The 27523-nt window shown below is 40.9% G+C and overlaps 1 protein-coding gene across 2 annotated transcripts; it reads right to left on the reverse strand.

Annotated features, from left to right (window-relative positions):
* Positions 1–3625: 3625 nt before the first annotated feature.
* On the reverse strand, positions 3626–26294 carry mkrn2 (makorin ring finger protein 2). 2 transcript variants are annotated; one of them, XM_003217675.4, is made up of 8 exons: positions 26080–26294; positions 25185–25313; positions 22769–22956; positions 16371–16681; positions 12178–12392; positions 11361–11471; positions 5970–6114; positions 3626–3961 (listed from the first exon to the last, which is right to left on the reverse strand). In XM_003217675.4, the coding sequence occupies exons 1-8, from the start codon at positions 26106–26108 to the stop codon at positions 3818–3820; spliced, it is 1272 nt and encodes a 423-aa protein (XP_003217723.3). In that variant the 5' UTR covers positions 26109–26294; the 3' UTR covers positions 3626–3817. The 2 variants fall into 2 exon arrangements, with proteins under 2 accessions (XP_003217723.3, XP_008103424.1); XM_008105217.3 differs by lacking the exon at positions 26080–26294 and adding an exon at positions 25570–26033.
* Between the last annotated feature and the right edge of the window lie 1229 nt (positions 26295–27523).

Genomic DNA, 27523 nt, shown 5'->3' on the forward strand with positions numbered 1-27523 from the left:
TGTCTTCCACACCCTCCCAATACATGGTCATGCTGGTGCCTGTAAATTACCATACTTTTTATCGTGTCAGAAGCGACTTGAGAACATACTGCAAGTCACTTCTGGTGTGAGAATTGGCCATCTACAGAGACGTTGTCCAGGGGATGCCCGGATGTGTTGCTGGGAGGCTTCTCTCATGTCCCCGCAAGCTAGAGCTGACAGACAGAGCTCACCCCATCTCATGGATTCTAATCGGCAACCTTCAGGTCAGCAGTTTAGCCAGCACAAGTGTTTAATAATTCTACAGCTGTACCAGATGGTGGCTTTGGATATTTGGCACTATTCCTTTACTCTCAAAATTCAAGTATTACATAATCTGTATTAATTTCTGCGTAACTTTGCTCAACTATCTTGAGCGGATGTAGAGCTTAATCTTATTTTTGAGGAAGTGCTCTGCAGCCTCATTCTATGTATGGCTGCATTGGGTTCCTGTGATAGTTATGGGGCTGCTCATCTATGTATCTGATACTAGTTCTGTAATTATAAAATATAAGGTGGCAGGCCAGCTGTACAATCTGGACATCTGGCTTCTTCATCATTTTATCATAACAGCCTTATAATGTTTACGGTGTAATCTGATTACATTGGAGTTGTCCAGGAAAGAGTACCTGGTGTATTTAAAAAAAATGTTTCTGCAACATGCTTCCATCTCTTCTTTACTTACACAGTCAGCCCTCTGTACCCATGGCTGGAAAAGTTTGTTCCTCCAAAAAACTTCCTAAAAGCAAAATTTAATTTTGCCATTTTATATGCCATTATATATGTAATGGCATATATATTATATATACATAGTGGATCCTGAAACCAACTCCTAGTAAATACCAACAGTCCACTGTAAACACAAAACAGTTTAAAAGACTCAGATTACCTTAAAGTATAAAAAACAGTCCAAATACATAATTGCTGGTGACACGTGGCAACCTTTTCTTTAACTGCCAAATCTAATAGTTACTCAAAAGTCTAAACACTAAAGTGAAGTCAGGAGATAGCACTTTCTATTTTTTTTAAGAAGACAATCTCACTTGAGAGTTCCTAGCCACTCTGCAGATTCATTTCTAAAGGTAGGCATTCCAACATTGCATGCAAAATATTTGCGAAAGATTACTTACAATATTATTTACAATTTGTAACCAGTAATTATATTTTTGCTCATGTTCTGCAATGTTTTTACTCTCCCTTGAGATAACTGTATTTTAAAAAATCAAGCATATTGGTGCAGTCTCCCTCAACTATATTTTCAAAATTGTTGAGCCATGGCAAAACTCTTTAAAACAACAGTTTACCTCACAAGATTGATAAGAACAGAATAGAAGAGAATGGATGTGAAGTCTTTTCAAGACATGAAGTGTAAAATATAAGATTAGAGAGCAAAGTGCAAGGCTTGATTGAGTTCACGGATGTTTAAACAAATGCACAAAGAATCTGTAACCTTTAAGAGTGCACTTAATATCCTTAAAATTTTGATTGTCATGAATGGAAGTCTGTATTTACTGCTTCATCCTACTTGAATACAAGAAACAAAGGGAACAGAGACATAAGGCAAAAGGAATTGGACTTTGAGGAGCACCTGCTCAGCCTGACCTCATGGTTGGCTTTGTGGAGCCGGGGAAGGGCACCCCTTCTCATGAAGAGCAACACAGTGGCTCTCTCTACTTGCAAGTGCTAGGAAACTCCATCCCAAAGGGAAGGAATGCCAAAATGGAAAATGAAATTCTTTCCAGCACCAGGAAAAATGGGTGTCTCACTCACCCTAGGCTCCAAGCAGCACTTGTTCAGATTCTGGAAACTGGAGGTGTAACTTTAGAACTTGAGGAGTTAGCAGAATCCTGTTTCATCTTCCATGAAACCCTATTGGCTCCTCTCCAAGCTAAAATTACTGCCTGCTGAAGCTTTTGGTTTCTCCTCTCTAGTACAAGTCATATCATGGGCCTGTCAGTCAGTCAGGACACTTAAAAGCAACACAGTGGCCTATTTCCAGTGTCAGAAATATGATATGAAATGTCTGTGTATGTAGAAGAGTAATTCACTCTGCAAATGCACTGAACCTTGAAAACCTTGCAACACAATCTTTCCGAGCTGGCACTGGAGACCTATTTTTGTATCAGTAATGGAATCTATTTTGCCTTTTGTTTGCTAGTAATTCCCGCCCCATTGTTATTTCTTATTGGGAGACTTAAGTCCTCACAGAAAATATCTCCCATAATAATGGGACAGATTATCACTGGGGACAAGATATTTGGGTGGCTGGAAACAGTTCTTGAACTGCTATATATTTCTAGGCTGCCGCCTTTTGCTTGCATCAAGCCCCCGTAGGCCCTGGCAGGCTGGAGAATGAATGAAGCTATGTCCTCCTTGCCTGAAAGAAATCAAGGTGTATAGTTCAACTGGTATTTGGGAATTAATCATTGTTCTCATTTAATATGGTGGTACTTAATTTATTAAGGGTATAAGTTGTACTAGTGGCAGATGAAGTTACCTTCCACCCCAAAATAACATACAGTAGAGCCTCACTTATCCAAGCCTCGCTTATCCAAGGCTCTGGATAATCCAAGCCATTTTTGTAGTCAATGTTTTCAATATATGGTGATACTTTGGTGCTAAATTCATAAATACAGTAATTACTACATAGCATTACTGTGTATTGAACTACATTTTCTGTCAAATTTGTTGTATAACATGAAGTTTTGGTGCTTAATTTGTAAAATCATAACCTAATTTGATGTTTAATAGGCTTTTCCTTAATCCCTCCTTATTATCCAAGATATTCGCTTATCCAAGCTTCTGCCGGCCTGTTTAGCTTGAATAAGTGAGACGCTACTGTACATGTTACCTGGGAAGAAGTCTTTCACTCAGACTACAGCTAATCATGTCTCCTTCTTTTCTCCCAAAACAAACAATATCACAGATCCTAGTGATCAACAACCTTTGGGCAGTTTCCTGCAAACTCTGGGGACCTCTGAATGCTACTCCTTACCTGGGTCCTGCCCTTGGTATTTCTAATAATGCCCTGTTCTGAGAGGAGGATGGGAAAGTTGTCTTATTCTCCTCTTGGACCTCTGATACCATGAACCATATCACACATCAGTAAAAGAGGCACTGTTTCAGTAATCAGTGGGCATTTAATACACCATTACATTTTTGCTATGGAATCCCACAGAGGTTCTGTTTTGTCATCTTCAAAATATAGTGACGTAGGGGATCTGAAATGCAGTCATCAAATACTGCTTTATGTCTGTGTCCACTAAAATCCTGAATCAGGGTTTATATCGGTAATAGCGTGTCCAAGTAATCCATATTATCCAAATCCATGAGCAGAACAATGGAGCTCACAAAAACTTGATTTGTTTGCTCTGCTTCTAAACTTGACAAGGCTTGGATATGATGAAGACTCGTATATTTAACTTCTCTAAAAAGAAATTTCTTCTGTTCATGTCACATAACGTTTAACACTCTATACCTTGTATCTGATTTGCACATGACGTGATGTCAACAAGTTTAAAAAAATAAATCCAGGCAGTAAATTTTCCCTTCAACAAGAAAGCACACTGTTGGTCTGCATTACAAAAAGAAAGATTCTCTATTGTGATTGCATCTACCAAGTACTCCTTTAATTATGCTTCAATGTTTTTCTCTCTACAGTGACAGATTTGTACTAGAATCTCACCAGGACCTCAGTCTCCATGGCACAGTAATTCTAATTATTATGGGAAACAGTACAAAGTTAGTTAAGAAACAGAAGGCATTCTACAGAAAAGAACATGAGAGAGCTAGTGGTATTCTAGGGAGGAGCCGCAGATTCAGCATCTGCTCCAGAAAGACGCATAAAAAGCCCTCCAATCTCAGTTACGTCATCAGTGGCAACTGGTACCGTCCTGTTTTCTCGGTCTTCAATAAAATCCCAGAGGCGAACAGAATTGAGGAACTGAAAAGAAAGAAAAACACAAGTAACTCTGACAATGCCTTTCATGTCTGAGAAACCATTTGCATTATTCAGCAAGGGGTAATATTTTTGGCTTCTGAGGACTATATCCCAGCTGTGGAACCATGGCCTCCGCCCCATATAAGCACACTTTTCCTCCTTCTTGGCTGATTCCTGCTAAGTAGTACAGGGATTCCTTTCTATCAAAAGAAAGCTCTTACTTCAGATTGAAAGTCTCTCTTGTCCAGCAATTCTGTCAACATACTGCCAAGCAAATGCCTCTGTGAAGTCTATAAACAGGGAGGAGAGATTGCTTGCCTGCAACTAGTTTTTAAAGTCATCTGTGAACTCACACAAATGGAATAGCTGATCCTACACAGTACATACTTTTCAATCTTCTAAGCTGTTATGTAAGCCTTTTGGCATCAGCCCCTCTTCTCTGAGTCCACGTCATGGACCCGATTCCCACTTAAACTTTTAGTTCCCTAGATGCAGTCCAAGTAAGCTGAAAGACAGAGTCTAGGAAAAGGCAAAATTGTATTCTGAAAGAAGAAAACCCAACACAGCATGCAAAGAATACAAAATGAGAAAAAATACCCAAAAAGGAGCAAACAGCTCACTAACAGTTCTTTTTTAATGTGTTCCTGGTCCTGCAGCAGCCCAAAAGGAACTGCGATTTTCAGCAGGAATCAGGCTGGTTACATGAATCAAGGGAGGAGGAACTAATGCCAAAACACTTAGAGAACAGCTCTAGAAGTTTCCGAATGATATACTGCACAGGGACAGTTAACCCTTTTGCATGAATCACAGAGACTATGAAGAAGAATCAATAGTATCTAATCCTTTTACTCCTCAGATATCCATTTTACCTCTTTCTAAAGAGCAGTACAGCTGGCTGTAGCCTGGACATGGTGAACTCCACAGTAAGCTGTGACACAGCTAAGTTCATAAAAACTAGCAATCACCACAAAAAACCACAGAATTCACTACCTCATTGAGAAAAGGAGCCCACAGATTCTTGGTGTAAGTAGGCAGATGGTACAGCATATACGTGCAAAGTGAGATCTGGCCCTGTCATTAATTGGTGGAGACATAAGAAATTCTAATCCTTCTATGATAAAACTGCCATTAATTATGTGTCTACACCCTCTAGTTTTCAGTCAGAATAAGACTACTGTGATGTCAAAGAGGCTGAAACTGAACAGAAGAAGAAATGAAGTAGTGTGCAACAACCACCTATATACACCAGATGAAAGCAACTAAGTACATTTGAACATAATAAGCAGAACAAGACCTTTCTTTCCGCAGGCCTTTGAGGGGGAAAGGGCCTGTTTACATTTGTTGTTGACACAAATATGGCTTCAAATTACAGTCAAGGCTGTAGGCACAGATGTATTATAAAAAATGCAGTTCTTGACCTCATTGGAGTTTTTAAAAAGGTTACTTACACCCATGATCAAACCCAAGTAAATATGCAATTTGCAAGGCTATTTAGAACCATGGTCACTATGCAGAATGTTGCATGAAAATTCTGTCAAACAGGTGTACTTTAAAATACCAACTAAACTTGTTTATAAAAGGATTGGATTGTCAAAAAAGATACTCAGCGCAGTGTGGGGGTTGAATTTCTAGTGAGAGGAATTGTAACCAAAGAATTCCCTATCTCCCAATTGTACTAAACCAGTATTTGCAAACCTTTTGTAAATGTTGGAAAAGTTACATTTCCAATAGCAGAGCATTGGGATTTGTGGTCTTGCATTTACCCAGGAGGAAGGCTGCATCTATTCTGTAGAACTGATGCAATTTGACGCCACTTTAACTGCCATGGTTCAACGCTGCGGGATTCAGGGAGTTGTAGTTTTCCAAGGCTGCTATTGATGATAATAAGTTTTGTTTGTCTTTCATGGCCAGAGGTGGGTCATAAACACAGTTGAATAGCAGAGCATTGCAGATCATTAAGGCTGAGCGTTTCTGTTGACCCAAGAGAGAATACATTGATTGAAAGTCTTACCCGGACAGTCCCTTCAGAGCTGAGCTGCTTACGCGGTTTCTCTGGTTCGGCCCGTCTTCCATCTGGATAGGCGTGCAAGTATAGACACTTCCCCCCAAAGGGACAAGTCCCCTTGCCCTGCTCAAAATACTTGCAGGCCTTTCTCCTGGAACAGGAAAACCAGAAAAAAGCAATATTTTCACTTACAACAAGAGGTACACCACACAGTTCATGGTCAAAGTTGCTGGTGTCATCTTGACCAGTATAAAAAACATGGGAAGACAAGAAATGACATAAAAACAGCAAAAGTTCTCTCAAGAGAAAGGAACCTAGACAGGATACCACATGATTGATGGTAGCTGTACAGCATTAATTTCCAGCTTTAGTTGCAAATTGTGTATTTATCTTCTTCTGTTATATGATTAGGACAGATGCAACCTTCACTGCAGGACTCTACTACTGCTAATAGGTAGGCTGCCAGCCTAATTGAAGTTAAGCAATTGCTTTTCTCTGTATGCATGGTAAAAACTCCAAATATAAAATTCTGGAAAATCAGAAGGATATATTTTTTTTTAGGGATCTTTGTGAATTTACTAGGAAATGACTGTGCTACTTCATTAACTCTCAAGTACTCAAAACCCAAGTGCTGAGAAATTGAGGTCTCTTGCCTTTCGACTAATCTTGTTATTCCTTTTAAGCAGTTATTCCTTTTAACCAAGGCCAAATATTAATATAAGATAGGAGGTTTGAGGAAGAACATACGGTAACCGCCTCTCCCTTTTTTCTATTAGATTTTTTAAAATGTGAAGTTTTAACTATACAATTGTGATGCGGTAGGATCTGCATATATAGTCGTGCACTTTTACCAGTTAAGTTCAACCTGTAGCAAAGGGAGTTGAGTTTTAAGAGGAGAATACACTCACACTATGCATTGCTTTCATTGAAAGCAAACTTTCCTGTTTATATCTTTATAGAGAATTCTAGTAAAAACGAGGAAATAATAAACTCACTAATGTGTCAGCTATCATGCATGTAGACCTTTTCCAGAAATTCAAACTGATTTTTCTGGTGTATTTGTTTCACAAATGTAGTAGAACAAATTGTTATGAGCCAGACGAATTCCTGACAAATGCTTTTTTCTCTTGTTAGTTTGGAGTCCCCACACTCTGATTTTCCAGCAGAGTTAGTGATTTATACCCTTTAAACAGAGGAGTACACCAACGAAGGCCTAAGCTGCTTCTTCTGACCAGCAGCTGCAGATTTCAGCTGTAGATGTATTAATAGCACAGCCCAATGTGACTGATAAGCATAAACACAGGCATAAATACAGAGCATGGTAATATACACAACAAAAGCTTAGCCTTCTCGGAAACACACAACCATGTTTTAGAGTACAAGAGTGAAGGTCACCAAATCAAAGACCTGGCCTTTTGTTAAATGTAACAAGCATTTAACCAAATGCTAGACAGATTAGTAGGATATGTACACAGCTCACTCTTAAATCATATAGAACTAAAAACTCTTGGCCCCAGTTTTTATTGCCCACTCACAGGAAAGAACAGAAGGCATCAAAACACTGGATGGTGAGTTGGTTCCATATTTCTAACTATCTCACAAAACTTCCAGTCCCAATTGCACAACAACTCAAGCCAAGACTAGGGGACAAGTCAAAAATTTTTAACTTCATCTCATTTCATTGGCCATAGTGGGAACTCCACATCAACATATTTAGAGGCCCAAAGACTCAACTCCACTGGAGTTTAATGGAATTAGGAGGGGGAGGAAATTCCCTTAGGCAAAGGAATGACAATGACAAACTATTGCTTAAAAATTGCCCCATAAAGACACTGAAATGGCTTGAGCTAAAATCAAGGCCACACTGTAATTCTGGAAAAAAAACCTGTTCTTGCAATGCTTTATGGTCTAATTTTCTGTTTCCAAGTTGGAACCTAAACCTACAAATTATATCAACAGATATTTCCAGATGCTGCCCCTCAGTTTGAAACAATATTTACACAATTGCATTCTTCAAAAAGGCATAGTAGCAGAAACACCACTGATCCATATGAGATAGAAATTGCAGGCCGTGAGCATGGGCTCCCATAACATTCCCAAGGAGCCCTCATAAGCTTAAATGCAACATGGCATAAAACAAAAGCACCTGACCTTCCCATTTATCAAGATTTACTTTCATTTCTGAATGAAATAAAGGGTGGCCAGAACATTGGGTCCAGACAAAGATTCATAATGGAGGTCTCTCACCTTAAATTTAGCAACAGACTCTATGGTCATTTTGTAAGACTGTTGGGTTGTTGAGAAACCAATGTTTTATGCATTGTTTCTGAAACCCTGAAGTCTGCTTATCCAGAGATGCTTCATCATTATGCCCAAAATAAAACCCATTAATACTCTTCAAAAACAAACACAATTAGGAGCTTGCATATACAATACTAAATGCAAGTCAATCCAAAGTGCAGGCAATGAACTAGAAATGGGTCTTATATCAAAATTGACTTGCTCCACTTTATCCAGTAGGCTTACCAAATCAATTGAGCCCATAAAGCACTCAAAAGTATTAACCTGTCTGTAGGCAAAAGCGAACAAAGTGCAATTCGATTGCTCTTTTTGTGGTACCATTGCATGTTCTTGATCGAATACTGGTAAAAAGGATAAAATACCTCTTTCTGAAAGCTTTAGGACTGTTATGTCAGCTTTGAAAATAACTGTTTTTCAAAACCAGAAGTAGATTGCCAACCATTTCCAATCCTACAGCAGATTCACTTTTTAAAATTTGATACTTATTTTTATTTACCGTGTCAGAAGCAAATTGAGAATACAGTTATCTATATCTATATATATAAAATGATAAAGTTGTTTGCGCAGTGACTATAACAACAAAACTAAACATCCCAGAAATACGAAATTTGGCAACACAATGCAAAAGGCTTGCCTCCCGGTTACAACAACACAACCACACCACAAAACCACAATCCGGACCCACAAAACTCACAACAACGCATCATGCGATAACAACACAACTAAACGCCCCAGAAATACAAAACTTGGCAACACAATGCAAAAGCCTTGCCTCCCAGTTGTAACAACACAACCACACCACAAAACCACACAGGACCCACAAAACTCACAACAACGCATTGTGACTATAACAACACAACTAAACGCCCCAGAAATACGAAACTTGGCAACACAACGCAAAAGCCTTCCCTCCAGGTTGTAACAACACAGCCACACCACAAAACCACAATCCGGACCCATAAAACTCACAACAACACATCGTGACTATAAGAACACAACTAAACGTCCCAGAAATACGAAACTTGGCACACAACTAAACACCCCAGAAATATAAAACTTGACAACACAACGCAAAAGCCTTGCCTCCCGGTTGTAACAACACAACCACACCACAAAACCACAATCCGGACCCACAAAACTCACAACAACGCATTGTGACTATAACAAATACCAAATTTGACAACACAACTCATCCACCTCCCCAATCCCTACATTCACACTTGGCCTCCAAAAAAACAATTACAATAATAACAATAACAACAACAACAAGAATCAACACCATCACAGGCAAGAAACAGCCAGGCACTGAGGCTGAGAGGCCAGTCAGTGCTAAACTGGGCCTCCAAAAAACAATACAGTAGCATCTAACTTATCCAATCTTCATGACCACAACAACAACAATAATAATAAACACCTACACAGGCAAAACAAAAAAAGGACTATTGTACCACAATAAAAATATAAACCGCACTCAGCAGAATCAGACATTACAACTAACAACAAACCAAAGACAACAGGGATCTCAAGCAATTATCAATCAACACAAAAATTGAAGAAGGTAACAGACTTCAAATACTACTACTAATGTGAGTATAAAGAAGGTGGAGGTCACAGCATAAATACAACCTAATGTAGACTGACCAACACCACCAGACTCAGCCACAGCAACGCGTGGCCGGGCACAGCTAGTATATATATAAAAGGGTAATGAAATTTCGGCCTAGGACAAAACAACAAAACTACACATCCCAGAAACACTAAACTTGGCAGCACAACCCCTCATCCATGCCTCTACGTTCATACAACAAAAAGAAAAGAAAAATAAAGTCCTAATTAGAGGGAGAGGAATAATTGTTTTTATCCAATTGCTGCCAGTTAGAAGGCTAAGCTCCACCCACTTGGTCTCCTAGCAACCTGCTCAGCCCAGGGGACAGGCAGAGTTAGGCCTCACTTAGGTCTCTTCCACACTGGCTATAAAATACAGATTATCTGATTTTAACTGGATTATATAGCAGTGTAGACTCAAGGCCCTTCCACACAGCTATATAACCCATTTATAATCTTATATTATCTGCTTTGCACTGGATTATCTTGACTCCACACTGCTATATAATCCACTTCAGTGTGCATTTTATCCAGCTGTGTAGAAGGGGCCTCATACTTCGCCACAGCAACGCGTGGCCGGGCACAGCTAGTAATGTATAAAAAACCACAAATTTAAAAACTTGGCACTAGGCTAAATTTCCTTTGACCAGAAGCTGGCCACTTCAAGTGCCTCTTGTGTTACTGTAAGAAGGTCCTCCATTGTGCATGTAGTGCGGTCCAAACTGCATTGAAGTAAGTGGTCTGTGGTGTGCTCTTCTCCACACTCGCATGTCGTGAACTCCACTTTATATCCCCATATCTTAAGATTGGCTCTTCATCTTGTGGTACCAGAGTGCAGTCCGTTCAGCGCCTTCCAAGTCGCCCAGTCTTCTGTGTGCCCAGGAGGGAGTTTCTCATCCGGTATCAGCCACTGATTGAGGTTCCAGGCTTTTATCTGCCACTTTTGGACTTTTGCTTGCTTAGGTGTTCCTGCAAGTATCTCTGTGGATCTTAGGAAGCTGTTTCTTGATTTAAGTTGTTGGCATGCTGACTGTTATCCAATGCCTTGGTCCTTTCATTTGCTGGCTGCTACTGCCTGGCAGATATAAGGTGGTATAATTTCTCCAGTGGTGTTGGGCGTAGACATCCTGTGATAATGTGGCATGTCTCATTAAGAGCCACATCCCCTGTTTTAATGTGGTGAGATGTACTCCATTCTGGGCATGCGAACTCAGCAGCAGAGTAGCAAAGCGTAAGGGCTTCACTGTATCTGGTTGTAATCCCCAGGTTGTATCAGTCAGCTTTTATATGATATTATTTCTAGCACCCACTTTTTGCTTGATAGTCAAGCAGTGGTTTTGTAAGTCAGAGCACAGTCCTTTGATACTTACAAAGCATGTATGGCCTACACACAGGAATAAACATTGATATAGACAACCATTTTTTTTTAAAAAAAAACCCTCAAATCCACTCTTATCATCTCTGATTCCAAATGATTTTAATCATACTTACCCCACCCCCTGCTTAAATGCTTCAATGAGCTCATTCTTCTTGGTCTGGTCTTCAACCCAATACACACTGGGAATTACAAACTCTGAAATCACACGACATTCTGGACAGGATCTTGAATGGAGAAAGAAGAAAACTGTAGTGAGAATCTTGTTTTACAGATTTTGCTACATAAGAGAGGAAATTATCTTAAAAGAAGTATCTAGAACTTTGAAATATCAACATACTTGGAATTCTCCCTATCACTACTCTACCTATAACTCTAAAACTACCGACATATACATAAATTAATGCATTGTCGAAGGCTTTCACAGCCGGAATCACTGGGTTGCTGTGAGTTTTTCGGACTTTATGGCCATACAGTCTGAAAAACTTGCAGCAACACTATACATAAAGCGGATTTCCCGCTTCTCATTTGTTGGTTCCTCTAGAAATGTAACATTTTTCTTTCACTTATATCAAACAAATAGTTTATTTGTGCTTATTTTAACATTTACAAATGAATATCCCAAAGCTTATATCTTCAAGCCTGTACATGAAGTTTTTCCTCTTCCCTCAAAGTATATTGATAAAATTGTTTTCCATTCTTCTTAGAATGTGTCAAGTAGCTTATCCTTCAACAACATTAATTTGTCAATTTCTATTAATTCCTACATCTTCACTGTCCAATCTTCTATCATTGGTGTTTCTGTCTCTCTTACTATTGACACTGATTTTATACAAATAGTCATGCAAATATTATGTGCCTTTTCAGTGCCACTTTCACCTGATGAAAGGTACAACCATTTCTATTCTGAAAGTGTGAGCCACGTAAACTTACTTTATGATGGGGTTCTCAAACTGCTTGACTCCCCGCCACTGTCGGATGCAGGACAAACAGTAGGTGTGGTTGCAGTTGGAAAGGATTCCAAATCTTCGTTCTGATGCAGATGGCTTGTCATACACCACTTCCATGCAGATGCTGCACACCTTGTCCTGACTTGCCTGAAAGGCAAAGGCCTTCTCCATCTCATGTTCAAAGGTTGCCATGCACATCTAGATACATGGAGAAAAGGCCATCATTTCATTTTAAAAGGCAGCAGGAGACAGAAATGGTTACTGTAGATGTATGTCTTGATGCCATTACAATTCAGTTATGTCTCTACTCAGGCTTTAAGTCCCATTAAATGCTTATTCCCATTTATAGAGTAGCAATCCAAATGATCAATTAAAGAAAAATCATACGAACCAATGTTGTTGCTTAAGAAATCCCCTTAAAAACTAGATAAATTGCTTCAATTTGAAGAAAAGACTGATCATAACAAAAACTTACTGCTAAAACTCACAGTATTGAAGTTTAACGATCCTGTTTTGGTTTTGGCAGGGAAAAAATCTTTATACATAAAAATAACTATCTTTGGCATTTTAGAAGAACAGTAAGCAGCACATGAAGTATGCCAAGTCTACAAAAACATGGTGGTACAGTTTATATTAATGCACACATTGCAGATTAGAGGGTTATGCTGAGAAAGTAGGTTACAGCGGACCTATATTACAGTCGCTGCAGGCCACAGGTGACCTGAAATTATCCCCATAGACTTTGTTCAAGCCTTTTTATAGAACAGCAACAAGCCAAATGGAATGCAAAACTGTAAGAAGCATAATTCTGCTCTGTCATGCCCAACTGTATATTTTTTAACAATAACAACAGCATTATACAAAAAGGAAAACCCAAGGTAAAGATAAGGACTCCTTTTAATGTTGTTAACAACAACAACAACAATATAAAACTTTATTTAGAGGCTGCCCTATCTCCCCAGGGGGACTCAGGGCAGCTTCCAGACAAAGAGGCAAACATTCAATAGTTTGGTGATAAACAAACACATAACTTTTATCTTCCAACTCTATGAACTAATTGGTGCACACAATTTGGATGTACTGTGAGATTTTACAACAGGGCCCATTTATTACTTCTCATCAGTTGAGAATGAGACTCCGACAGCAAATTCAACACTTCACATAATACCTGTATTCAAACTCAGAATGCTGGTGTGCCTGGTGGTTTTATATTGACAGTGAAATGTGTGCACTGAAGTTACAAAGTTTTGTTTCTCTAAACCTCAAAATGGTTTAGCAAATTGTGCTTTTTATAAAACACTAGCTGTGCCCGGCCACGCGTTGCTGTGGCGAAGAATGGTGGTATGGGAAATAAAGTATTGAGGAATTGGTGGTAGTTAAGGTAAAGGGTAAACGTTTTCCCCTGACGTTAAGTCCAGTCATGTCTGATTCTGGGGGTTGGTGCTCATCTCCATTTCTAAGCCGAAGAGCCGTCGTTGTCCGTAGACACCTCCAAGGTCATGTGGGATGACTGCATGGAGCAGCGTTACCTTCCCACCGGAGCAGTACCTATTGATGCACTCACATTTACATGTTTTTGAACTTCTGGGTTGGCAGTAGCTGGGGCTAACAGTGGGGGCTCTGTCAGTTCCCCCAATTCAAACCTGCGGCCTTTCGGTCCAGAAGTTCAGCAGCTCAGCGCTTTAACATGCTGTGCCATCAGGGGACATTATTTCCTAAAGGTTGTGAATATACAATATTTCTGATTGTTTTTTTTTGTCTGTTGGAGGCAAGTATGAATGCTGCAATTAGGAAAAATGATTAGGATATAATGGCCTTGCAGATTTAAAGCCTAGCTGTTTCCTCCCTGAGTGATTTTTTTGTTGGGAGGTGTTAGCTGGCCCTGATTGTTTCCTGTCTGGAATTACCTTGTTTTCAGAGTGGTGTTGTTTGCGATATTTTATATGCTTCTACTGTCTGTGGCCCTGAGAAAACAGAGGATTGGCCAGACTTTGATGATGGGAATCCTTTGTTGGGAGGTGTTAGCTGGCCCTGATTGTTTTCTGTGTGGAATTCCCCTATTTTCAGAGTGTTGTTCTTTATTTAGTGTTCTGATTTTAGAGATTGTATTGTTCTGTTTTATTATACCACATTAATTTTTATATATTCTGATTTTAGTGTTTTTGAATACTTGGAGCCAGATTGTATTCATTTTCACGGTTGACCGCAACACAATAATAATAATAATAATAATAATAATAATAATAATAATAATAATAGTAAGGATAGTAATGATAGTAATAATAATGACTTTGGTAATACATAGTGCTTCACTGCCTTCTCAGCTTCCTTTCTGGAAGAATCCTTTCTTGGGAGGTGTTAGCTGGCCCTGATTGTTTCCTTTGTGGAATTTCCAATTTCCTTGCTTTATTTACTTTATTTCTTTATTACTGTCCTGGTTTTAGAGATTATATTGTTCTGCATTATTCTATCCTAGAAATTATTTCATATCAAAGTAGAATCTCACTTATCCAACATTCGCTTATACAATGTTCTGGATTATCCAACACAGTCTGCCTTTTCATAATCAATGTTTTTGTAGTCAGTGTTTCAAATTCATTGTGATATTTTACTGGTAAATTTGTAAATACAGTACAGTAGAGTCTCACTTATCCAACATAAGTGGGCTGGCAAAATGTTGGATAACCGAATATGTTGGATAATAAGGAGGCATTAAGGAAAAGCCTATTAAATATCAAATTAGGTTATGATTTTACAAATGAAACACCAAAACATCATGTTAGACAACAAATTTGGCAGAAAAAGTAGTTCAATACGCAGTAATGCTATGTAGTAATTACTGTATTTATGAATTTAGCAATATATCATGATATATTGAAAACATTGACTACAAAAATGCGTTGGATAATCCAGAACGTTGGATAAGCGAGTGTTGGATAAGTGAGACTCTACTGTAATTACTACATAGCATTACTGCGCATGGAACTACCTTTTCTGTCAAATTTGTTGTATAATATGATGTTTTGATGCTTAATTTGTATAACGATTACCTAATTTGATGTTTAATCAGCTTTTCCTGAATCCCTTCTTATTATCCAATATATTTACTTATCCTGCCGGCCTGTTTATGTTGGATAAGTGAGAGTCTACTGTATATTGATCATCTTATATTATCTGCTTAGAATTGGATTATATGAGGCCCCTTCTTCACAGTTGTATAAAATGCACACTGAAGTGGATTATATGGAAGTGTGGAGTCAAGATAATCCAGTGCAAAGCAGATAATATAAGATTATAAATGGGTTATATAGCTGTGTGGAAGGGCCTTGAGTCTACACTGCCATATAATCCAGTGCAAATTAGATAATCTGTGGAAGAAGCCTAAGTGAGGCCTAAATTTGCCTGTCCCCTAACTGAAACCTGGCTGTCCCTTGGTTGCTAGGCAACGAAGTGGGCAGAGATTAGCCCTCTAAACTGGCAGCAATTGGATAAAAACAATTATTGCTCTCCCTCTAATTAGGACTTTATTTTTCTTTTCTTTTTGTTGTATCAACCTAGAGGCGTGGATGATGGGCTGTGTTGTCAAATTTTGAGGTTGGGGGGCCTGTACTTTTGTTGTTTTGTCCACTGCCCTGATGCCATCACTCTTTTATATATATAGATATTTTCAGAACAAATGAATTTCACATATAGTAGTTATATTTCCTAGTACTTTCCCACTGAAAAAAAATACGCCCAGTCAAATCTAGTAGATAACATAAAACAAGACTTTACAGACAGTCATGGTGTATAAATAAAGACAAAAAAACAAAATATTCTAACAAGAACATACAAGAATGGATACAAAGGGAAACAGGTTTCTGACTATGAGAACAAACCACATGGCATACATTCTCTATTTACCCTCCTGCGTATCTGTGTGTAGTAGAAGGAAAGCTCCTGTTTTTAAGGTAAAACTGTTTTACAGTTCCCCATGAAATCGAGGGAACAGTAGTTTGCTTTTACTTATGTTTGAAAAACAAGCCACAATCCAAAAGCATGTTATTAGCATGTTTAAACGAAGGTACATTTCTCCAAGTCCAGATGCCATGGGAAACTACTGTTAGTTTAAAGTCAGAAATGAAGACATTTAAACGTACACAATGGAGCTTAAGTTATACTCCTGATCAATTCTACCTTCTCATGTGTTTTCCTCTGTTCTGGGTCAAAGGGGTGAAGAACTTGTAACCCGCAGATTTCACACATTTGCCCATGGAGGTAGATGCATCGGTCACCAAACTGGCACATGCCAGCTGCTGCATAGGGACACAACTGTTCACCATCCATGTACGAACTCCCTGGTTCAGCATCCTCTTCTTCAAGCCCACTGCGGATTGCATCCAAGTACGAATGGGGCTTTGTTTCGGGAGGAAGCACTGGAAGACTGCAACTTGCAGAATCGCTCAGAGAGCTGGATCTCGTCCTTTCTTCATTGGATCCGCATAAATCTTGGAAGAGGACAAAGGAATTATTTGATCTCATTCAAGGACAGGAGGCTATAAAATCATGGTGATGACTCACAGCATTTCCATTCTAAAGGTACTAAAATCTTTTTGGCTAACTTCAAACATGAGAAATTTACTTTCATCTTCAAAGAATAGAAAACTTTTATCATTTCAAGCTACACATTAATACCACAAAACTGAATCAAGTAGACCAATGTACCAACAAAGCATGAATTTTAGGTGTTTTTTTTTAAAAGGCTGGACAAATTACCGCATAATGACAAAATGCCAATCACAACAAGTACAGCATATAATTCTGTACATAAAGGGAGAGCTTGTAATTGGAGGTTAATGTTGGGTGAATTTTGTTCTCATCACAGTAATTTCTTTAAGTGCAAGATTTCATTTTTGTCCACAGAACTGGATGACATTGATTGACTTATATGGGAAAAGGGAAAGGAATCCTTGGAGGAGGGGTTAAAATAGCTTTTCTCTCAAACCATGAAGAATGAAACTCATGTCTATCTGCACACTACCATGCTGGCTTCTGCTCCTTGGTCACTCTAATGCAGGAGACTCCAAGGTCATTTCCTTGCCTCTCATCCTAAACTTGAGACTTAAGGGTCATTCTAAGTCTGAAAGGACTTGAAGACACACAGCAGCAACAATCCTAATTAACTTGACTATCTTATTTTTATTATTACTAGCTGTGCCCGGCCACGCGTTGCTGTGGCGAAGTATGGTGGTATGGGAAATAAAGTATTGAGGAATTGGTGGTAGTTAAGGTCAAGGGTAAAGGTTTTCCCCTGACATTAAGTCCAGTAGTGTCTTACTCTGGAGGTTGGTGCTCATCTCCATTTCTAAGCCGAAGAGCCGGCGTTGTCCGTAGACTCCTCCAAGGTCATGTGGGATGACTACATGGAGCGGCATTACCTTTCCGCCGGAGCAGTACCTATTGATGCACTCACATTTGCATGTTTTTGAACTTCTGGGTTGGCTTGGCAGAAGCTGGGGCTAACAGTGGGGGCTCTCTCCGCTCCCCCAATTCAAAACTGTGGCCTTTTGGTCCAGAAGTTCAGCAGCTCAGCGCTTTAACACGCTGCGCCATCAGGGGATATTATTTCCTAAAGGTTGTGAATATACAATATTTCTGATTGGGTTTTTTTGTTTGTTGGAGGCAAGTATGAATGCTGCAATTAGGAAAAATGATTAGGATGTAATGACCTTGCAGCTTTAAAGCCTGGCTGTTTCCTCCCTGAGTGAATTTTTTGTTGGGAGGTGTTAGCTGGCCCTGATTGTTTCCTGTCTGGAATTACCTTGTTTTCAGAGTGGTGTTGTTTGCGATATTTTATGTGCTTCTACTGTCTTTGGCCCTGAGAAAACAGAGGATTTTCCAGACTTTGATGATGGGAATACTTTGTTGGGAGGTGTTAGCTGGCCCTGATTGTTTCCTGTCTGGAATACCCTTGTTTTCAGAGTGATGTTGTTTGCGATATTTTATGTGCTTCTACTGTCTGTGGCCCTGAGAAAACAGGATTTGCCAGACTTTGATGATGGGAATACTTTGTTGGGAGGTGTTAGCTGGCCCTGATTGTTTCCTGTGTGGAATTCCCCTGTTTATTTACTGTCCTGGTTTTAGAGATTATATTCTGCGTTATTCTATCCCAGTAATTATTTCATATTAAAGAAGAATCTCACTTATCCAACATTCGCTTATACAATGTTCTGGATTATCCAACGCAGTCTGCCTTTTCATAATCAATGCTTTTGTAGTCAGTGTTTTAAATTCATTGTGATATTTTAGTGGTAAATTTGTAAATACAGTACAGCAGAGTCTCACTTATCCAACATAAACGGGCCGGCAGAACGTTGGATAAGCGAATATGTTGGATAATGAGGAATTAAGGATAACCCTATTAAACATCAAATTAAGTTATGATTTTACAAATTAAGCACCAAAACATCATGTTAGACAACAAATTTGTCAGAAAAAGTAGTTCAGTACACAGTAATGCTATATAGTAATTACTGTATTTATGAATTTAGCACCAAAATATCACGATATATTGGAAGCATTGACTACAAAAATGCGTTGGATAATCCAGAACGTTGGATAAGCGAGTGTTGGATAAGTGAGACTCTACTGTAAATACTACATAGCATTACTGCTCATGGAACTACTTTTTCTGTCAAATTTGTTGTATAATATGATGTTTTGGTACTTAATTTGTATAACGATTACCTAATTTGATGTTTAATTGGCTTTTCCTGAATCCCTTCTTATTATCCAACATATTCACTTATCCTGCCGGCCTGTTTACGTTGGATAAGTGAGACTCTACTGTATATTTCTAATCTTATATTATCTGCTCAGAACTGGATTATCTGAGGCCCCTTCTTCACAGCTGTATAAAATGCACACTGAAGTGGATTATATGGCCGTGTGGAGTCAAGATAATCCAGTGCAAAGCAGATAATATAAGATTATAAATGGGTTATATAGCTGTGTGGAAGGGCCTTGAGTCCACACTGCCATATAATCCAGTGCAAATCTGATAATCTGTGGAAGAAGTCTAAGTGAGGCCTAAATCTGCCTGTCCCCTAACTGAAACCTGGCTGTCCCTTGGTTGCTAGGCAACCAAGTGGGCAGAGATTAGCCCTCTAAACTGGCAGCAATTGGATAAAAAAAATTATTGCTCTCCCTCTAATTAGGACTTTATTTTTCTTTTCTTTTTGTTGTATCAACCTTGAGGCGTGGATGATGGGTTGTGTTGTCAAATTTTGAGGTTGGGGGGCCTGTACTTTTGTTGTTTTGTGAATTGCTGTGATGCCATCACTCTTTTATATATATAGATCAGCCAAAAGCAGGCCCACATTTCCCAATGAAATACTGGTAGGTTTGTGTCAGTTAAAATTGTTTTTCATTTTATATATTGTATTGTTCTTTTTTTTTTTTGCACTACGAATAAGATATGTGCAGTTTGCATAGGAATTCATTCAGGTTTTTTGAACTATAGTCTGGCCCCCCAACAATCTGAGGGACCGTGAACTGACACTGTTGGAAAAGTTTGAGGATCCCTGCTCTAATGCATAAGAGTAAAATCCATTTATTTACAGTATTTATATACACTAACCAGATATTGAGAAGTAAAATTAAGAACAAGTTAAAAAAATTCTTAAAAGGTGAAAACTTTTGAGTTTTAACTGCTCTGAGTCCCCTTCGGGAGAGATAAAGCAGGGTATAAATAAATATAATAGTAATAACTTCAGAATCACTAAAATTCAAGTTGGCCAACAGTGGAGTCCCCTGGGTATGAAGCAGTCAGGGTTTGAAGCTGCAAGGCTATTCAATGGTATTCAAGTTGGCCAACAATGGAGTCCCCTAGGTATGAAGCAGCCAGGCTTTGAAGCTGCAAGGCTATTCAATGGTATTCAAGTTGGCCAACAGTGGAGTCCCCTAGGTATGAAGCAGCCAGGCTTTGAAGCTGCAAGGCTATTCAATGGTATTCAAGTTGGCCAATAGTGAAGTCCCCTAGGTATGAAGCAGCCAGGTTTTGAAGCTGCAAGGCTATTCAACTGTATTCAAGTGGGCAAACAGTGGAGTCCCCTAGGCATGAAGCAGCCAGGCTTTGAAGCTGCAAGGCTATTCAATAGTATTCAAGTTGGCCGGCCAACAGTGGAGTCCCCTAGGCATGAAGCAGCCAGGCTTTGAAGCTGCAAGGCTATTCAATGGTATTCAAGTTGGCCGGCCAACAGTGGAGTACCCTAGGCATGAAGCAGCCAGGCTTTGAAGCTGCAAGGCTATTCAATGGTATTCAAGTTGGCCGGCCAACAGTGGAATCCCCTAGGTATGAAGTACCTAAGTAGGGTCACTATTGTGCCGGCGGGAGGTTGGCGGTGTCGCGCTTGTTTCGGGGAGGTCTGGAGGAGATACCTGTGACTTCCTCGTCGTCGGTGTGGTTGCCTGGCGTTTTCCCTGACTTGGGGAAGAAGCTGAGGAGGGTGCTCTGGTGAGAGATAATGATGATGGCGGCAAGTGAGGGGAAGGGGGCAGCTAGGAGGAGAAGCAGTGGCTCAGGCTCCCCAGGGGGGCGGGACTTGAGAGCAAGGCGCGCGCGGGGAACGGCCGTTGTCGGCCAGGGGGTGATGTCATGGGAGAAGGGGTAACAGATAGAGGGGAAAGGCAAAGCTGGGCATTCCCTCTCCCGCCCTTGTTTTGGAGGAGTGTGGGGTGAGTGGATGGAGGTTTGTGGAAGGGAAAATGCCCTTTCCGTCTCCCGGCTGTGTTTTTGAGGAGGGAGGGTGTAAAGTAGACTGGAAGGCGCCATTACGTGGGAATAAGCTCCCATGCTCAGAGTGTGCCATCCAGTGTATAGAAGATGGTTATGTTGGCGCGAGGAGTCCTTTTTGCGCAAGTGCACATGGCGCGTTTCGGGAGTTCGTTTTTGTTTTTTTTAGATCCCGTGGAGGTTCGTGACGCGATGTTTTGTTGTTTCAACCTTGAGGCGTGGATGATGGATTCGGTTGTCAAATTTGGAGGTTGGGGGGTGTTTAGTTTTGTTGTTTTGTGCATTGCTGCGATGCCATCACTCATTTATATATAGAGAAGATATATCACACACACAAACTGTGCCCGGCCACGTACTGCTGTGGTTTATGGGAATCATTTGTTGGCCAGGTGGAATAGCAGTGAATAGCCTTGCAGCCTGGCCGTTTTCTTCTTTTGGGAATCCCTGTTTGGTGAGCTGGAATGCAATGGAATAGGCTTGCTGCTTGGAAGGCTAGGTACTTGCGTTCTAGGGCAATGGTTTTTTGGGCTGCTAGAATTGCAATGAATAGCCTCGCTGCTTCAAAACCTGGCTGCTTGCTACCTAGGGGAATCTTTGGTTGGTCAGCTTTAATAGTACAGAGTAGTATCACTCCATCAAAGCCTGACTGCCTTCTACCAAGGTTAATCCTTTGTTTGTCTTGTTGAATTGCACTGAATAGCCTTGCTGCTTGCAAGTCTGGCCGCTTCCTACCATGTGGAATTCTTGGTTGCCCAGGTTGAATGGTAATTAATAGTCTTGGTGCGGCAAGTATGAATGCTGCAATTAGCCACCTTGATTAGCATTTAATGGCCTTGCAGCTTCAAAGTCTGGATACTTCCTGCCTGGGGGAATCCTTTGTTGGGAGGTGTTCTCTGGCCCTGGTTTTTTCCTGTCTGGAATTCCCGTTTTCAGAGTGTTGTACTTTATTTACTGTCCTGATTTTAGAGATTATATTGTTCTGTATTATACCACAGTAATTTTAGATATTATATTTATAATCTTATATTATCTGCTTAGAACTGGATTATATGAGGCCCCTTCTACACAGCTGTATAAAATCCACACTGAACTGGATTATATGGCAGTGTGGACTCAAGATAATCCAGTTCAAAGCCGATACTGTGGATTATCCTGCCTTGGCATTCTGGGTTATACAGGTGTGTGGTAGGGCCTTGAGTCTATATTCCGCCCTTCTCAACCCAAAGGGGACTCAGAGCGGATCACAATACACATATAGGCAAACATTCAATGCCTTGACATAGAACAAAGACAAGACAAGTGCAGGCTCCGAGCTGGCCTCAAACTCATGACCTCTTTGTCAGAGTGATTGGTCTTAGCTGGCTGCTCACCAGCTTGCGCCACTGAAGTCACCTATTGAACATTCTGAATCAATGCTAATCTACCGGATGGAATGCTGGGAACAGCCATATTCTATGACTCCAGGGAGACAGTTAAGGAAAAAGTATATGTATCAAAGGCATCACGTTATTTTTAAGCCAATAGGCAAGCAGGCAGCAGTGACTGGGACTTACCCACCCTTGGTATACATAAATGAATTTCTTTTCTACAAACCACATTTTTACCATTAGTGTTAAATGAAATGCACAGCAAAGGAAGGTGGGATGCAATTTGGTTTTCATCCCTCTTTATTTCTATTAGCCAAAGAATATACTTACTGTACAACCATTTGGAAAACTGAGACTTGAAATAAAACTGAGACCCCAACATAAGTAGTAAATAAGTGACAACACTGAAGCACAAACTATTCACTACGACTCACCTCTGTCCCTGAGTACTAAGGTTTTCTTTTCCCGTTTTCCAGACTCATGTACTTTATTTTTTGTTACCGGCGTATTTTGGTCTGGAAGAGTGTTAAGACTGTGAAATGGTGGTGCAGAAGCATAAAGCGGTCTGGTTCCACCCACAACACCTGATGCAGAAGACGCAGGAGGTCTAACATGATCATATCTTAAGACAATAAAAAGACATAAAAATAACTCATACATACATTTAGATCAATAGGGTCACATTCACTGTTACTGTGGAATTTCTAAAGTGTCTAGGCATAACATTTGCAAAAAGGCCCTTTGTTTATTGCTTAGAAAAGTTATGGTGCAGATAAAAGGAGCATGTTTTAACAAGCCTTTAATATACCTTTCTAAAATCCCATCTGAAGCAGAGGAGAGAGCCAACTTTGCACCTCTGAAACTCTTTGAGTCAGACAGGAATGCCATAAAGGGTAGAAGTGGCAGAAATCTTCTTCTAGTTTAGCAAATTGATTTTTAAATGTCACTTAGTGCATGGTCACATGCAATTCATTTTAAGAAGTGACTGGCCTCTTAAAGGCTTCCAGGAAGAGCAATTCAGCCTTTTTGCTTGCAAACAGGAGGGAGATTTGGGGAGCATTGATGGGTTGAGGGAGCCCAAAACAATCTGAGAGAATGGCATATGGCCTCAGTGCTACACTTTGCTAAACTCACTTGGCACTGCAATATAATTAAAATCACCACCAAGGGACTCTGAAATCCTGTTCCTGCCAACCTCAGAATGACTCCAATTTAGCTATATAAGAAGTGCCTGTGTATATATTTACTTAGTAATACCACTGTGTGAGAACACTCTGAATTAGGACTTCCTCTCAGGTATGCAGATAAAGCATTGCAGCATAAAAACCCAAGTCTGTGCCTGGTTTGTTTCCTAACTCCCAATAAGAGTTTAATTTCTAATGATGTCTTTGTAGCCAGGCAACTAGTATTAACATGGATAGGGACATCTGTTTTACAGAGACTGCAGGCTTCACAGTCAGAAGCAAGTCCCATGGCGAAATATGTCTAAGCATACACAGCATTGAAGCTTTAGATTAGTGAATATGGCTCGGTATGATACGTAACACTAAAGTATCCTGGCGCTGCAATTCTATACAGGACTCACCTAGAAGGTAAAGTTAAAGGTTTTTTTTTTCCGTGTCAGGAGCAACCGGAGTTGCTTCTGGAGTGAGAGAATTGGCCGTCTGCAAGGACGTTGCCCAGGGGACGCCCGGATGTTTTGATGTTTTTACCATCCTTGTGGGAGGCTTCTCTCATGTCCCCGCATTTAGCTGGAGCTGATAGAGGGAGCTCATCCACACTCTCCCCAGGTGGGATTCGAACCTGGCAGCTTTCAGGTCAGCAACCCAACCTTCAAATCACTTAGTCCACTACGCCATCTGGGGCTCCAAGTTAAAGGTTTTCACCTGACATTAAGTCTAGTCATATCTGACTCTGTGGGTTGGTGCACATCCCCATTTCTAAGAGCCAGCGTTGTCCGTAGACACCTCCAAGGTCATGTGGCCAGCATGACTGCATGGAGCGCCGTTACCTTCCCACCAGAGCAGTACCTATTGATCTACTCACATTTGCATGTTTTCAAACTGATAGGTTGGCAGAAGTTGGGGCTAATAGCAGGAGCTCACCCTGCTCCCCAGATTTGAACCGCCGACCTTTCAGTCAGCAAGTTCAGAGGTTTAACCGGTTGCACTACCGGGGGCTCCTACCTAGAAAGAAGCCCCATTTAACTTGGTAAAACCTAGTACGTAGTAGATAAATGTTAGTCTTGCAAAGATTTCTAAAATAGTGACCCAACTGCTGGTAAGAGTTCTCTCAAAACTGTGTCAGTCTGGCTCCAATCAGGTTGGAGAAAAACTGGAACATTAACCTCTTCCTAGAGTTCCCCATGCAAATACAGCCATCACATCTGTCTAAAGCAGTGGTTCTGAGAATGAAAATCTGGGCCGCAAACCTCCCTCCTCTTTATTTACTTATTTATTTTATTAATTTTTATTTCCGCTCCTTTCCACAGGGCTGATCATTGCATTGGATAGACCAGATCAGCTCTAGATTATTAAATATAGTTTTCTGTGGGTGAGCAGATGGCAACTCCTGGATGGCATAAGCTGTATCAGAAACTAGAGCTGATATGGTATTTCCAATGCAATTTTCTGAATCAGAACCTCAACTAAACCGAATCTAAAGTTGACTAAAAACTGATTCGCAACCTTTTTGGTACTAATGTTGGAGAGTGGTCCCTGGTCAAAAAAAGCTTAGGAACCACTGGTCTAAAGAAACAAGCTATTCTTACAGAGATAACATTTTCCTAAATACTATTGACACAACTACAAAAGATTCTCAGAATCTATTTTTAAAACTAGCGGTTTGTACCTGCACCGAGTTCCATAGGCACATTGTCCTTTTTGGTAGAATTTGCAGATAGTTGATGGTTTGCTTGTTGATAAGTCGTGTGAAAATAGGCATCTATTCCCTTCTCTGCACACTCCTTGCATAAAATACCTGGAACGAAACACAAACATGAAAAAAATAGCAATTCGTTTCAGATAAGATTATTTGTGCATCCATCCTTTTCAAATTTGGCAGACCAATCTTCTTTGTAGTCTATTTATATCAGGATTTAAAACCAGCAGAGATGGGGTTTAGAAACAGGTCCCAAGGTGATTACTAATTAGTCTTGATTCAAATTAAACCCAATTATTCCATTTCTAATGGGTTTTAGATCTGTTTCTTTTCTGGTGGGCACAAGATAACTTACCAAGTATGTTGAGAGTGAGCAAAGTGAAAAGGCCTATCAATGTGAGATCAAGGAATAGTTGTGGTGCATCTACACCAGGCATGGGTCAACTTGGGCTTAAGTGGCTGAGGGGGAAAAGGAAGGGCCCTGAGGCTGTTAGGAATGGCGGGAGTTGGAGTGCAAAATACCTGGAGGGAGAGCCCAAGTTGGCCTACACAAAGGATGGGGCCCAGCCTACAAATCCTATCACTTTCCAGCCAGGGATGATGGGAGTTGCAGTTGGGACTGCCTGGCGACCCACATGCCTCACAAGGGCCTCCCTTGACTATGTGGAAGGCTCCCTAAATGATGTGTGCTTCCTTATGGCTGTTATCAGGGCTAGAAGGAGAAGAAGTCCCTGGGAAAGGACCAAGGGGGCAGATGGAGAAGAAAGGGAGGGAAATAAAGGCCGGGCGGCCACAGAAGAGGCAAGCAGGAGAACCGGGAAGCGGGCGTGTGTGTGTTGTTCTTCCTCCCTCGGGGCTCTCTGACCTGCAGGTCACGTCCTTCGTGGTGCTCATGTCTCCCGCGGCTCGGCTCCCGCTTCGGCTTCCCCTCCCCGCCCGCCTCCTCGCATTTTGGTTCCGCTGAGCGCCGCTGTGGAGCTGGAGGCGGGCCGGAGTCCAGGGAGGGAGGGGCGGGTTGTTGGGGAGCCGCCCGGCCCTTCCTTGCGCGGGGATTGGTTTCCGGCCGGAAGCCTTAAGGGAGGGACCCGGCCCGAAAGGGAAGGGAGATAGACAAGCGCTCGATGTAGTGGTGGAAGGAAGCCACTCAGACCGGAAGTGGGAGAGCATAGAGTAGAAGTAGAGCCAGAGCGGCAGCAGGAGGGTGAAGGCGGGAAACGGGAGGAGGGCAGAGCGCCCTCTCCCGCTCAATGTAATGGGTGGGCCCTGCCTCCATGTAAGAAAGATGACATGATGGCTACAGTCTTGAACAGCAACGCAATGGCTCCCAGAGTGACTCATTTAAGGTGGAATCTCCTTGTCAAACAGGGATGTGTCATTGCCCCAACCTTATTTTCCATCTTCATCTCTATGATGCATCACCTTGTTGATGGGAAGCTTTCTACCGGCATGGAAATAATCTATCAGACAGATGGCAAGCTATTTAACCTCAGGAGACAACATTTGTTACAGAACTCCAATATGCTGATGATCATGTAATCTATGTTCACTCAGAAGAAGACCTGCAAGCCGTTCTAAATGCCTTTACAGAAGCATACGAGAAGCCTGGCCTTTCATTGAACATTGAGAACACCAAACTGCTCTTCCAGCAGTCACCAGCCAATCCCTCCGCTAGACCAGAAATACAGTTTAATGGTGTAGCATTAAAAAATGTTGACCATTTCTGCTGCCTTGGCAGCCACCTCTCCTCAAAAGTCAACATTGACGCTGAAATACAAAACCACATGAGCTCTGCAAGTGCAGCATTCTTCTGAATTCAGCAGAGAGTGTTGGAGGATCGGGACATCAGTAGGGACACCAAGATGCTCGTTTATAAAGCTACTAGCTGTGCCCGGCCACGCGTTGCTGTGGCGAAGTCTGGTGGTCTGGGAAATAAAGTATTGAGGAATTGGTGGTAGTTAAGGTCAAGGGTAAAGGTTTTCCCCAGACATTAAGTTCAGTCGTGTCTGACTCTGGAGGTTGGTGCTCATCTCCATTTCTAAGCCGGAGAGCCGGCGTTGTCCGTAGACTCCTCCAAGGTCATGTGGGTTGACTACATGGAGCGGCGTTACCTTCCCGCCAGAGCAGTACCTATTGATCCACTCACATTTGCATGTTTTCGAACTTCTGGGTTGGCAGAAGCTGGGGCTAACAGTGGGGGCTCTCTTCGCTCCCCCAATTCAAGCCTGCGGCCTTTCAGTCCAGAAGTTCAGCAGCTCAGCGCTTTAACACACTGCGCCATCAGGGGATATTATTTCCTAAAGGTTGTGAAT

This window comes from Anolis carolinensis, chromosome 2 (genome assembly GCF_035594765.1).
Source record: "Anolis carolinensis isolate JA03-04 chromosome 2, rAnoCar3.1.pri, whole genome shotgun sequence".
Lineage (NCBI taxonomy): Eukaryota > Metazoa > Chordata > Lepidosauria > Squamata > Dactyloidae > Anolis > Anolis carolinensis.